Below are 14,467 nucleotides of genomic sequence, written 5' to 3'. Positions count from 1 at the left end.
CTAAGGACCTGCCTAACACCCCCATTTCTACCTAAGGACCCGCCCAACACCCCCATTTCTACCTGAGGACCCACCCAACACCCCCCATCTCTACCTGAGCTGTGTTTTCCCTGCTTGTGAAGGGGGGGGGATCACGCCAATCTCAGGGTCACAGGTCTTTCTAGTGTAATGAGTAACTCACAAGAGTGGAGGTGTGAGGGCCCCACTCCAAATTCAGACATAAATGTGAGAACAGAAATAACAATGGCCCAGCAGGTATGGCTCAGTGGTTGAGCATTGACTTATGAACCAGGAGATCCTGGTTCGAGTCCCAGTCAGGGCACATGCCCAGGTTGTGGGCTTGATCCCCGGTGGGGGGCCTGCAGGAGGCAGCCAATCGATGTATCTCTCTCATCAATATTTCTCTCTCTCCCTTCCTCTCTCTAAAATCAATAAGAATATATTTTAAAAAAGAAACACCACCAGTAATAACGTTTACTATGATTAGGCGTTCACTCAATGCAAGGATTGGGCCGAGTGCTTTAACATAAGCTGGCCTCTTTAACAGTCTAGGACAGGGGTGGGCAAACTTTTTGACTCGAGGGCCACTATGGGTTCTTAAACTGGACCAGAGGGCCGGAACAAAAGCATGGATGGAGTGTTTGTGTGAACTAATATAAATTCAAAGTAAACATCATTACATAAAAGGGTACGGTCTTTTTTTTTTTTAGTTTTATTCATTTCAAACGGGCCGGATCCGGCCCGCCGGCCGTAGTTTGCCCACGGCTGGTCTAGGACACGATGCAGCCACTATTGAATTTCAATCCTCATCATTTCTTAGGATGTGATACTGGGTTGGAACCCTAACTCTTTGAGGACCGAGGTCTGAAGAAGGTGGTGAGATTGGCGGCTAAGCAGAGAGCTGGGCGCATTGAGGGAGCAGTGGGGGTTGGGGGTTAGGGTTAGGGTTGCAGACTGGACTTTGTGTAAAAGTCCCTAAGATTTCCCACTGAGAGTGCCGCTGGGGTCCCGGAGGAGGCGGTGCTGTAGCTCACTAGGCAGCCGTGCTCTGGGGGCGGCTCATGCATAGGGTGAGGCTGACTGAGCCTCCCACAGCCATGGTGTGCATTCACCTCGGGTGCCCTTTGCAGCCTGCAACTGCCATGGCCACGCCACCGACTGCTTCTACGACCCGGACGTGGAGCGGCAGCAGGCAAGCCTGGACATCCGCGGCGTCTACGCAGGTGGAGGGGTCTGCATCAACTGTCAGGTGAGGCCCTGGGCAAGTCGAGTGGGGGTGTCACTGTAGGAAATGACATCATTAAGCTCTGCTCCCCAAAAGATGCCAAGGCCGTTCTGAGCATTGGAATTGTTTTCTGGAATCACCTCTCCACTCTGCACCACGTCCTCGTGAGCTGGCCGTCCCGTGGGGTGGAAGGGGACACGGACTGAGGCATGTTTGTCCAGGCGCCAGCGATCAGGTTCCTTACGTGATCTTGGCCTAAATGGGGAGAAGTCCTGGCTGCTCCAGCTCATGGTGTGAAGGCTCTGAAGCTGGAGGGAAAAGGGTGCTGACCTCAGTGCTGGCCCTGCTCCTCTGTTCAGACAGTTTTGAATCTAGACTCGGGGAGAAAGGGCAGCAGGATCGAGTAATGACGTCTGCCATCGGCACCAAGTATGAAACACTTTTCATCTTTTCTGGGGACAGTGGGGTTCACTGGACATTAGCCAAGAGGAGGGTCTAATGTCCATGAGTTTGGACTATGTTGTCCCTCAGTCCTGGTGCTTTTAGAGTGATGCTTTGTCAAAGTCGCCATCAAAGAAATCGTCTCTTCGTGAGGTGCCCATTTCTATCAGACCAGGGCCACACGGGCCGAGAGGGACCCACCCTCTCCCCCACCTCCCACTCCCCACACTCCACAGCCTGTCCTTGCAGGGAACTAAAGTACAAATAAACGGTGAGGCATAGGTTTGTTCAAGTCATAGGGAGGGTTGCATGCATAAGAGAGGTCCCGGGATCTGGTCAAGCGATGCACTCCAAGGCCCTCAGTAATGTGTATGGAATTAAATTGCGGAAATAAATTTGTATGAAATTAAGCTGTGGAAATAGAATCGCGGAAGCACTGGGGGACGAGTAGGTGGGATGCTTCTCCAGTGAAGGGCCAGCCCCTCAGTGAGTCTTTAGGACACGTCGTTCCTGCTCTTCCTTCTCTCAGTCACACTACATTTTGTACTTTGCAGTTCCAGGAAGACATCAAGATCGAATTTTATTTTTTTCAGAATGGCCCTGCAAAAGCATTTTTCTTTTGTATGTAGATTATTGAAGTCTTGTTTAGGTTCATTGCATTTTTTTCCAACGTGAATTTAAAATGCCTTTGTTTAAGTTAGGTACTTGGCAGTTTATTTTGAAATGCATAAAGTAAGATGGACTGATGGATGGACAGGGAACGAGAAGACGGATAATTCTGTGATAAAACAAATACAGTAAAATCTCTACATAGGGCATGCATAGGTGTTCACTGGAAAACTTTTATTTTTTATAATAAAATTCGGGGCGGGGAGAGCAATGAAAGAAGGCAAGGGACACAACATTTTTGGGGGGTGTTTGACTCCCTTTAATAAAATATTGATGTTCTTTTTTAAAATATATTGTTTTTTATTTCATAGAGAAAGGGAGAGGGAGAGAGAGATAGAAACAAAAATGATGAGAGAGAATTATTGATCGGCTGCCTGGGGGAGAGTTCCAGGTGGAGGGGACGGCAGGGGATGAGCAGGGGTGGACAGGTCAGAGGTCAGAGGCCAGGTCGTGGCCGTAGGAAGGGAAGTCAGGCTTTGCTGGCCAGCAGTGGCCAGCAGCGGTCTCCATGTGCTTGAAGTTCTCAGGATTGGACATCAGCAGCGTGTGTGGGTTGGTCAGGGACTGAGCGACAGACAGGGAGGTGGGTTTTACCTGAAGATGGAAAGCACCTCGGAAAAGGATTAGGACGGAAGGATGGTCAGACCAGGGCCGGGTTTCTGGGTGAGCGTTCCTAGCTTCTCTGGGAGGTGCCAGAGGAGGGGTGTCTGTGGGGTCAGTTAACTCCTGCACGGATTCCCTTTGTGCCCAGCCCGCTCCTTGGCTTGAAAGCTGCAGTTTTCTCATTGTGTTAAGTGTCAGGTAAATGCAAATTCAGTGCCCACTCCCCGGGTGAGGCGGCTTCTTCAGTGCTTCCTGTAGAAACCAGGGAGCCGCGATCTTTACGTCTCCATCGGCCTTGGTCCAGCCATGACCTTGGGTGTCCAGAGGTCACCTCTGGGTGCGGTGTGGGCCCCGCACGACACCTGCGACCTGGAGGCCGACTGCAGCATCATCCATCTTCTGGCGATATGTCGTCGTCTTTCGGTCGCTTGTTGCTGTGTTTTGTGTCTTAAAACTGCACCTTCTCTGTGGCCAGTGCTTCACCGCCCGAACTTTGTGGGAGAAGGGAAAGCCCGGGCTCCACACTTTGGGGGACGTCTCCTCATTTCCTCTCCGACGGACACACTGGGAGCCCAGGCTGCCCCGTGTCCTGGGTCTGTTCTCAGCCACAGAGTCGAGGGGTGAACTGGCCTTGGGTGGGAAGGGGGTGGGCCACAGCTGTTTCTTGTTTGCCCCAGTGCGTGCGCATCTAAGTGTGAAGTCAGAGCAGTGGCCCGTGTGGTGTTAGGCCTCCGTGTGGAAGTGCATTCAGAGTTTCGCCCACAGGACAAGGAGTGGGAATAACTGAAAGTCCGGAGTTAATAAAATCGTCTGAGACGGGGGAGAGGATACAGAAAGGGCCTGTCCTCCCCTCTGGGCTTCTGCGCAGCCTCTGTGTGGGTCCGAGCGTCTGGTGGTTCTTTTTGACTCCCAGTCGCCTCTCCTTTTGTTACTGAAGGAACAGCGTCCTCCCAGTTGTTCCAGTTGGAGAGCAGGAGAGGCAGGGCTGAGCTGGGCGCGTGCTGGGTGGTCCTTGGAAACTGGTGACGCATGTTGTGTAATTAGGTTCTGTGGCAATTAAGAGGGTCAATCATGAAATAGAAAAAGCCGCCTCGTATTATCCTTTAAAACGAGTTCTGTGTGGGAGGCTCCTGCCTACCTTTTCCATTCACGTAACAGACATGTTTGGGAAGCGGTTCCATGACTGAAGCACAGGTAACATGAGGACGGCGGGAGGAGAGGATGAGTGTGTGCTTTCTTCCCAACCGAGAAGATGAAAACACACGTGACAGTTTACTCCTTGGGCTAAACGAAGGGTCATCTACTGTCCGTCCTTCTTCTGAATAAAGTTTGAATTGTGGGCCTCTCTCACTCAAAGGCCAGGTGGCTCATTAGCAAGTCCCTGTGATGGGGGAAAGCTGGGTTGTCCAGTTCGTGGAACTTACTCTCATTTCCTCTCCAAAGGGAAAATCCACAGCCAGTGTGAGCCCGTGTCCTGTGGTAAATCTTGGAGACTCCAGGCCAAGATCAGTCCTTTTTTGTTGTGTGTTTTATGTGCGTGACTTTGAAATTGCACGTGCACACGATAGTTATTCCTCTGGGCGAACAGTGTGAGATCAGACCTGCTCAGGGCCCTGCCTCCGAATCTCTCTTTCTTCCCAGCACAACACGGCGGGCATAAACTGCGAGCAGTGCGCCAAGGGCTATTTCCGCCCCCACGGCGTGCCGGTGGAGGCCCCCCACGGCTGCATCCGTAAGTTGCATTTCAACCTGGTGCCTCTTGGGCGGGTGTGCTGCTCCCGGGAGGCCACAGGCTCCGTTCCCATCAGCCACTAGGCCCTTCTTTCCCTCTTTCTTCATATTGTGGGTTCACTCCTTCCTGTGTGACCACAGGCAGTTACATAACCTCTCTGAGCCTCAGGTTTCTTATATATAAAAATAGAAACGATCATATATTCCCTAAGGTTAAGTGAAATGCCCTCGAAAGTGCCTGGGAAAACACTAACCATTGGGCTATCGCATTCTGGGCCTGCAGCCAATGGCAGCGCCTCTATTTCCTCTTGTTTCAACACGTTTCTTTTTTAAAAAAATGTTTTTATTGATTTCAGAGAGAAAGGGAGAGAAAGAAACATCAATGATGAGAGAGAACCACTGATTGGCTGCCTCCTGCACGCCCCCTACTGGGAATGGAGCCCACAACCCGGGCATGGGCCCTGACTGGGAATTGAACCGTTACCTCCTGGTTCATAGTTGATGCTCAGCCGCTGAGCCACACCGGCCGGCCTTGTCATGTTTCTATGATGTCCAATAGTTTTAAATTTTTTTCAGAAGCAGCATCAAGACAACATAGTAAAAATTTTAGAAGAATTAAGTAATAGACCTAATATTTAAAAGAGCTTTGATTTATCAAGCGTTTGCTCTATGCAAGGCGTTGCCTAAATACTTTCACGTGTGTCTTATTTAATAAATTTCGGGCATTGTAGGCTGATTCTCGTGTTTAGATGTGGGGAAACCAAAGGGCCTGCATATTTTGGCCCAGGTGACAAAGCCAGCACCTGGCGGGTCCAGGAAGCAGTTCACACCTGTCTGGCGTCCCCGGGCTCTCCTAGCTCCACGGCCAGAAGGATGCCTCGGGGCCCCTTCCCCCCCCCCCCGGCCCGACCCCTCTACTCCTCCCTCCCCGCCCCCCGTGGAACCGTCCATCGGGGTCCGAGTGCAGACTGTCCTGTGTGTGTGTCCCGGCGGTTCCTCTCTGTTCTCGGGCTGCCGGGGGCGGAAGATGACTCCCATCCCGAGGTCGTCTCTGCCACCGTGTCCCAGTTCCTCCTTCACATCATTCACATTTGAAGGCATCAAAGACCACAGTGTGAGTGAGCTCTGAGCTGTGGCTCCAGGACAGTCTTACGTGATCAGGTGTGATCCTGCTTCCCGCCTCTTCCACACCATCCCACGAAGCAACGTGTCCATCATTTCCTTGTGCCCAGTGGGCATCGGCAAAGGGACACGGGCATCCTGGATGCAGTCACACTCTGTCAGGAACCTCAGTTTCCTTTTCTTTCTTCTTTTTTTTTTTTTTGGTTAATCCTCAGCTGAGGATATTTTTCCATTGATTTTTAGAGAAGAGGAAGGGAGAGGGAGAGACAGAGAGAAACATCGATTGGTTGCCTCCTGCACACACCCCAGCCAGGGCCGGGGAATCTGCAACCAAGAATCGAACTCGGGACCCTTCCGTCCACAGGCTGATGCTCTATCCCAGTGATGGCGAACCTATGACACGCGAACTCATTTTTTTGGTTGATTTTTCTTTGTTAAATGGCACTTAAATATATAAAATAAATATCAAAAATATAAGTCTTTGTTTTACTATGGTTGCAGATATAAAAAATTTCTATGTGTGACACGGCACCAGAGTTAAGTTAGGGTTTTTCAAAATGCTGACACACCGAGCTCAAAAGGTTCGCCATCACTGCTCTATCCACTGAGCCAAACTGACTAGGGCAGGAACCTCAACTTTCTATCACTTTTCTAGTTTGTCACTGAAGTGGCCTCCTGGGGATGTCAGGCTTAGCGTAAAGGGTCCGCAGGCGCGTGCATCCTACACAAACTCAGCAAAGGCCTCCAGAGGGGCCAGGCTGTGGGGCGGGAGGTGCTTGATGCTCATGGGACATGGACCTAGCGGAGCGATGACAGGGTTTTGTGTCCACGGTGAGGACCTGCGGGTCGAGGGACGCTCCCAAGGGAGGGCACCAGTGGGTCCCTCGGAAACGCTCACCCAGTCAATGTGTCGGCTGCACCAACTGCCTTCAGGGCCGCATCACTCGAATCTACCACTTGGGTTATGGGCACAATCTTGCTGTGCTGCCCACAGATGACATACCCACATCCAGGCATCCCACACACGTGTCCACACCACACCCGTGTAAAATGACCACGGCGTGGACATTCACAGCTGGCTCATGGCCCGGAGAGGCTGTGTCCAGCAGGCCTGCCGGGAGCTCCAGCCCCAGCCCCCCAGCCTCTCCGATGGTGGAGGGTCCAGGCTTCCCTCTCCACAGCGAGCTGGGCAGGGCTCCGTGTGGCACTGCATCTTGAGAGCATCCCAGTGTGGATGCTCCTTAAGGCTCCTCTCTGAGGCCCTTGGGGCTCCATCAGTGGGAGCCACGCATGTGGTGGAAAGGACGGACCCTCTCAAGGATGGCCGCACCCAGGACAGAGCGGGAACGTTGCTGAGAAGTATCAGGTGTGTTTGCCGTGTCCAGTGCGCGAAGGACTGACGCTCGGAACTGGTTGCTCTCAGCTTGCAGCTGCAGCCCTGAGCACGCGGATGGCTGTGAGCCGGGCTCGGGCCGCTGTGCCTGCCGGCCCAACTTCCACGGCGACCACTGCGAGGAGTGCGCCCCCGGCTACCACAACTTCCCACTCTGCTCCCGTAAGTGCCTGCGCAAGGGCTCCTCCCCCCCGCCCCCAACACACACACACACACACACACAGGCTGGGCTGTGCATTCACGCTCGAGGGCACGGTGGGTGGGTGAGGGAGGGAGGGGGCACAGGAATGGGGTCAGGTGGATTGTATTTATGTGAAAGTGGTTCTAAATTTTTTAAAAAATTGATGTCAGAGAGGAAGGGAGAGGGGGAGAGAGAGAAACATCAATGATGAGAGAATCGTTGATCAGCTGCCTCCTGCATGCCCCCTGCTAGGGACCGAGCCTACAACCTGGGCATGTGCCCTAACTGGGAATTGAACCGTGACCTCCTGGTTTATAGTTCGACGCTGAGCCATTCCAGCCAGGCTGAAAGTGTTTCTAAAAGTTGGAACATAAAGTGTATAAACATATGTTGTGCAGTCTAATTTACCTCCACAGTGTTAGGCTGTACCGTAGACGTTGCCGTCTCCTCAGGTCAAAAGGGTAAATGTTGGCAATTTCAGCGTAACAGTAACCACATGGGGGACGTTCTCGTTAACCTGGAGGAGACCACTGGCTTCCAGGTGGCCGTTTGCACGTGCCGTGTGTCATGTCCTGGGACCAGGAGGATGTGTTTCCACTCTCCCCACGTCGACAGGCCACGTTATCACAGGCCCCTCACCCCCTACGGTGATCTAAGGGGACATCTAAATATTTTTTAAAATTGACTTCAGAGAAGAGAGGGAGAGGGAGTTAGAAACATCAATGATGAGAATTGATCAGCTGCCTCCTGCACGCCCCCTGCTGGGGATGGAGCCCACAACCTGGGCGTGTGCCCTGACCAGGAATTTAACCGTGACCTCCTGGTCGACGCTCAGCCACTGAGCCACACCGGCTGGGCCGGGGTGATTATTAAACCAGCACTGTTGAGTGTCCTAGTCGGAAGGGCACATTATATGATCATCTTATGTTTAAAGGAACCAATTTAGGCCAGAACACAGCAAGACCACCTCAGGACTTAAGCAACCTAGAATTTGCAATCAGTGGGTAGAGGCTGAGCAGAAATTGTATTTGCCTGTTTAGTGAAAAAAGGAATCTTGAAGTAACGCTACGGTGTAAACAAAATTTGGGAGTGGGGGAGGGGAATCTTGAAAGAAAACATTTTCGAAAAGCTCGTCTCCATTTTACAATAAAGGTGTTGAGGTTTCAGGCCGTCCTCCTCAGACCGAGACTTAGCTACGTGAGCGCAAACCATCGCTTTCTGTTCATTAGCAGACACGCCAGACGCCTGGCCCGCTGGTCTCCATGACCAGATGCGTGTTAAATCCAGTGCCTCTTGGCTTCCCCGGCTGCCCGTCAGCACATTAGGGCTTCTTCCTCGTTCATGCAGTTTAATATTCTACTTCCCTGTCTCCCTAATCCTTCTCTGTAGTTTTTAATAAACTATCTTTCTAGGGATTCCTGTTTTCCCTGTTTCTGCTCCAAGTCCAGAAGACCCAGTAGCTGGAGACATAAAAGGTAATGATGTAAGGGCCATGAGAATGCGATGCTCCCTCCTCTTTCTCTACTTCCTGCGCCAAGTTGGGGGCGTGGCAGGTGCCTTGAGGTGGGTCCCATGGGAGCTCTCCTGGTGGTTCCTTTTCTTCTGTGAAATAAGAATCCAGGCCCGAGGCAGAATGAGGGTGGGAGGAGGCCTTGGGGTTGAGGAGGGAGAAGGATGAAGGAGCTATCCTAGCACGTGGGGGAGGGGGCGGGCGTGGGGAGTGTCTCAGGATTGGGCAGCACCCAGGGCTCACCGGGCTCAGGTGTAGCGCAATCCAGTCCACGTCCTATGCTGTTTCCTGCTTCCACCCTCCCTCTGCCTCTGGTCATAGGGGGCACCACGTGTCATGTGGAGCGTCGTCTTATGTTTCCGTCAGACACGTGGTCACTGGGGACATCAGCTCCGCCTGACTTGTTTCTAACCCCAGGACCGACCCCAGTCTCGGCCCACAGTGGGTCTGAGCAAGTGCTTCCTCGAATGTTGTTATTGCTGGGATGGGACTGGCCTTGAGCTTTGATTACAAGGCATCTCCTGTCCGGTCTCAGGAGTGGTTCAGGTCTCCCCTTTGTCATTCAATCCCCTTTCCTCCCGGAGCAGAGCGGGCTGGCACTCCGGGAAAGAAGTTTAATTGACCTTGAAGGGAAGTGCAGAGTCTGTTACGAAATCTCAGGGAAGCCTTGGAAGGCAGCCTCACGGGAGAGGATAACTAGTGCAGTTGGATGGCTCTGGGAAGTGAGGGCAGATGCCGTTCACTCGTGCATTTTAAAGACGCCGGTCTAGGGCCCAGCCTGGCAGGGAACGAGAGAAGCACAAACATCTCCACAGCCAAGGACATGCTGGGCTGGGTAGCACCGCACCCTCCCGCCCTGAGGATGTCACTCCTTATGGCCCATGCATGTGTCCATGGCTTCTAACAGTGGTTCTCACACAGGCTGAGCTGCGGAACCCATGCTTTTCCAAGATATAAATCCCTGTGTGTCACCCCCGATCTCTTTTTTCTTCAATCCTCATCCGAGGATATTTTTTTCATTGATTTTTAGAGAGAGCGGAAGGGAAGAAAGAGGGAGACAGAGATGGGAGGAAGGAAGGAGAGGGAGAGAAAGATGGAAGGGAAGGGGAGGAGGGGGAGAGAGAGAGAAACATCAATTGGTTGCCTCCCGCACACGCCCCTACCAGGGCTGGGATCAAACTTGCAACCGAGGTAGGTGCCCTTGACCGGGAATCCAACCCAAGACTAAATGTCCGTGGGCCGATGCTCTAATCACTGAGCCAAACCAGCCAGGGCTCACCCCAGATCTTAATCTAGGGGCGAAGCCCAGGCTGTTGGTTTGAGCAAGTTTCCGGATGATTCTGATACATGTCTCTTCCTCTCGTTAGTAAAAGCTCCCGCTCGGCGTTGGCAGGCTTTCCTGTAAAGAGGCCGGTAGGGAATAGTCCAGCTTTGCAGGCGACGGCGCCGTACTCAGCTCTGCTGTTGTAGGAGCAGCAATGGACAGTACGTCGATGCGTGAACCTGGCGGTGCTCCCATAGGACTTTTTTTACTGACACCGGTGGGTCTGGTACCCAGGCCACAGTTCACAGACCTGGGGTGATCGCAGAATCCCTGGGTCTGGGATCCCACGCCAGCCAGTTTACCCGGAGGCCCCAGTGAGCGGCGGGTTTACCAGGAGGCCCCAGAGGGCGGCCAGCACGGGCACTGCTGCCCTGGAAAACCCACTCGCTCAGTCTCAGACACAGGAGCGTTGGAGCAGAAGGACAGAACAGTGTCGCAGATCAGAGCTTTTGTGGGTTTTCGCTGTATTTCATGACCTCGAATATTGTTAGGGTTTTCCAGGTCCAACTGCTTAGTTGTATCCACTGAAGGTTGACTTTAGGAAGTCAGTGTAAATAGACACACCTTCAGGGGCTGCTGTTGGACACGGCAGGGGGTCCAACACCCACTCCTGGGGGGTACCACCCTCCATTACACTCTTCCCTACAACTTCAAAGGCAGAGCAGTGAAAAGCAGGATCGACAGCTGCAGAGAGATGGCGGGGGGTGGGGTTATGGTGGAGACGGACACCCCAGGTGGTTCTGCAGAGCAGCCCACGTGGCCCGAAGGCTGGCTGTCCCGTGGTTTGTGCAAACACTGTGAAAAGGTTCGAGTCCCCAGTCACTTTGCTAGGAGCTCCTTGCAGTGCCCAGGTTTCAAGGTCAGTGGGGATGGGCCTGAGGGTAAGCCCCTGAGGTTGGGGAGCAGCCTGGGTGGGCTGTGCTGGCTGCGTCCCTGCCAGGCTGGGCATCTCATCGGCCGCAGGGCCGGGCAGTCCCTGTTGCCAGGGAGATCGGCCAGATCAGGAGGAAGAGAGGGACCTGCGAATTCTGATATCTCGGTTTTGAAGCTCCGAATAGATGCCAGTAGAATAGAATTTGAGAAACGGTGTTTACGGAAAAGAACTCCAGTCTCGCATACTTAGCGTGCTCTTCATTCATGTACTTAGCGTGCTCTTCATTCATATACTTAGCATGCTCTTCATTCATATACTTAGCATGCTCTGCATTCATATACTTAGTGTATTCTGCATTCATATACTTAGCGTGTTCTGCATTCATATACTCAGCATGTTTTTCATTCATATACTTAGCGTGTCCTTCATTAATATACTTAGCCTGTTCTTTATTCATTTACTTAGCGTGCTCTTCATTCATATACTTAGCCTGTTCTTCATTCATATACTTAGCCTGTTCTTCATTCATATACTTAGCCTGTTCTTCATTCATATACTTAGCGTGTTCTTTATATACTTAGCGTGTTCTCCATTCATCGCACTCTGACTGGCGCCTACTGTGTACCAGGCATGGACAAGGCCCGTGCGCTGCCCCCTCAAGGTTCTCATCTGTTGGGAACCTATTAGATTGAAGTTTTACTGTGTAAAGCTCAGATTTGGGGTGGGGGAAGGGGAGGAGTATCCTCACAGGATTAGACATGACAAGAGTCTAAAAGGTATTTTGCAAACGGATGCTCCCCCCGCCCCCGGATGCTTCTTAGTGCAGCTCTGAGTTTGCCTGAATATTTATTTTCTTTCCCTTGAAGATGTGGTCTCTGGGGTAAGGATGTCGATAAGCCGTGGATAACTCATCATCTGTTTTCCCGACAGAAACCTGAGGGAGGGGGGGACTGGCAGAGGGAAGGAGGAGGGAGACCCCCAAAGCCTCTTCTCCTCCCCAGGCTGTGACTGTGACTTCGAAGGAGTGCTCCCCGAAATCTGTGATGCCCACGGGAGGTGCCTGTGCCGCCCGGGGGTCGAGGGCCCCCGGTGTGCCGCCTGCCGCCAGGGTTTCTACTCGTTCCCCATCTGCCAAGGTGAGTGGCCGAGGCCCAGGGATGTCAGTCCCCCCATAATTCATCTCCTCGAAGGGAAGGCAGAGGCTGTTTTGGCAGAGCCATGTGGCCTGCGTTTATTCCACAGGAACTTCATACTCACACGTCAGCCGTGTCAGCATCGTCCTCATGTGAAAGGGAGAGACTGTTGCCCAGAAGCGCAGTGAGAAAAGGGGAAAGTCAGTGGCAGCCTTTTGAGATTAAAGTAAGTAATTTGCCAGACCGGCGTGGCTCAGTGGTGAGCGTTGACCTATGAACCAGGAGGTCAGGGTTCCATTCCCTGTCAGGGCACATGCCCGGGTTGTAGGCTCGATCCCCAGTGTGGGGTGTGCAGGAGGCAGCCAATCAGTGATTCTCTCTCATCGTTGATGTTTCTCTCTCTCCCTTTCTCTCTGAAATCCATTAAAAAATATTTTAAAAATAATTTAAAAATAGATGTGAACATTGTTCTTGGAATAATAACTCATGACTATGAATTTATAACGACATTTACATGAACAAATGACCAATGAAAATGACCGTGGCTTTTAAAAATATTGAGTTTATCTGTATTTTCCAAGAGCAGATTTTTAAAAAATATACATTTTATTGATTTTTTACAGAGAGGAAGGGAGAGGGATAGAGAATTAGAAACATCGATGAGAGAGAAACATCGATCAGCTGCCTCCTGCACACTCCCCACTGGGCATGCGCCCGCAACCAAGGTCCATGCCCTTGACCGGAATGGAACCTGGGACCTTTCAGTCCGCAGGCCTACGCTCTATCCACTGAGCCACACCGGCCAGGGCTAAGAGCAGATCTTTAACGAAATCACAGTGTGATCTCCGCATCAGTAAATTCCTGACTTCCAGATGTGCATGTGAGGCTGCCCTCGCCCTGGCCATGCCGCCTCTCTGTTCCGCTCCCTCCTCCTCTGGAGGTCAGGCCCGGGCCTGGAGGCGCCGCCTGCGTGCGGGCAGCTGCCAAGAAGGTGGCCTCTGAGCGGAGTTGAGGAGCCGCCAGGTGGGAGGGAGGAGACAGGGCGTCCCGGAAAGGGGGCAGCATCCACCACCCACCACCTCCTCCCGCCCACGGTGTGTGTCCAGAACCTGCCCTGGGAGAGGAAGGGGGAGGGAGAGAGAGAAACATGACGTGAGAGAGAAACATCCATTGGCCGCCTCCCACTCACACCCGACAGGGAATCAAACCCGCAACTTAGGTAGGTGCCCTGACGGGAATCGAACCCGAGACCCTTCGGTGCTTAGGCCTGAGCTCCAGCCACGGAGCCACCCCCACGGGTGCTTTGTGACCTTTCACAGTTTCTTCCCTGGAGGGCAGCTCTGAGGCCAGGGCTGGAGCTCAGACGCACTGAGACCTGAACGGGCCGAGCGTCAAGGTCCGACCCATCTTCCAATTTATTGTCTGTCTGAGGTGGAGTCGCCTGCTGGGTCTATTGAATTTCAGAACCAAACCAACGGGACCCCCAAATGCCACATCGGGTGGTTCAGTGTGTTCCAGCCGGGACGTGTGCCCAGGGCGTTGCTCTCTGCTGCTTTAAGATGGTAGAGTCCTTCCAGGAAAGGAGTTGAAACCCTAAGTTGTTCTGCCAACTGCAGTCCTGCACTCGTGGTTTGTTTTAATGTAATTTATTCCAGACTTCGCGTAGTGCAATGCGTATCTTTCTCACTTTAATTTCCACTCCCTCGAGACTCCCCACTTGCTTATAGGTGTGAGTTAGCCTGAGGCTGTGTTGGAGGCTGTCTGTGTGTGTTCATAATCCTAATTGCGTGGCTGTCTGGTCCAGCTCCTTATCGGCAAGCACAGAACACAACCGGGCTTTCTCAGCTAACCTGGTCATTCGGGGGTGACGCTGCCTTTCCTCCTCCCATGTCCCCCTATCTTTACCTCCTTCCCACTCCTCATCCTGCCTTCCTCTCCTTAAAAAAAATACATATATATATATTTTTAAATTGATTTCAGAGAAAAAGGAAGAAGTAGAAAGAGATAGAAACATCAATGATGAGAGAGAATCATGGGTCAGCTGCCTCCTGCACACCCTACACTGGGGATCGAGCCCACAACCTGGGCATGTGCCCTGACTGGGAATTGAACCCAGGACCTCCTGGTTCATAGGTTGATGCTCACCCACTGAGCCACGCCAGCTGGGCATCCTTTTTCTTTGTTTTTCTCGTCCTCCTCATCCTTTTGCTGGTACAATTTGCTAGAAAAGAGGCTTGGAGGGTGGAATTGTGGGCCAAGTG

The 14,467-nt window shown here is 52.4% G+C and overlaps 1 protein-coding gene across 1 annotated transcript in view; it reads left to right on the top strand.

Moving 5' to 3' along the window:
• Positions 1-14,467, top strand: part of LOC106694687 (laminin subunit alpha-3-like) — a 97,406-nt gene that overhangs the window by 37,102 nt on the left and 45,837 nt on the right. Inside the window, 5 exon segments of the mRNA XM_023745727.1 lie at positions 1,131-1,249; positions 4,580-4,670; positions 7,215-7,346; positions 8,778-8,840; positions 12,075-12,209. Coding sequence (XP_023601495.1) covers positions 1,131-1,249; positions 4,580-4,670; positions 7,215-7,346; positions 8,778-8,840; positions 12,075-12,209 — 540 coding nt within the window.

Source organism: Myotis lucifugus, unplaced genomic scaffold (genome assembly GCF_000147115.1).
Source record: "Myotis lucifugus unplaced genomic scaffold, Myoluc2.0 scaffold_574, whole genome shotgun sequence".
NCBI classification, from domain to species: Eukaryota; Metazoa; Chordata; class Mammalia; order Chiroptera; family Vespertilionidae; genus Myotis; species Myotis lucifugus.
Note: the sequence above shows the minus strand (reverse complement) of the source record. Positions and strands in the feature narration are given on the sequence as shown.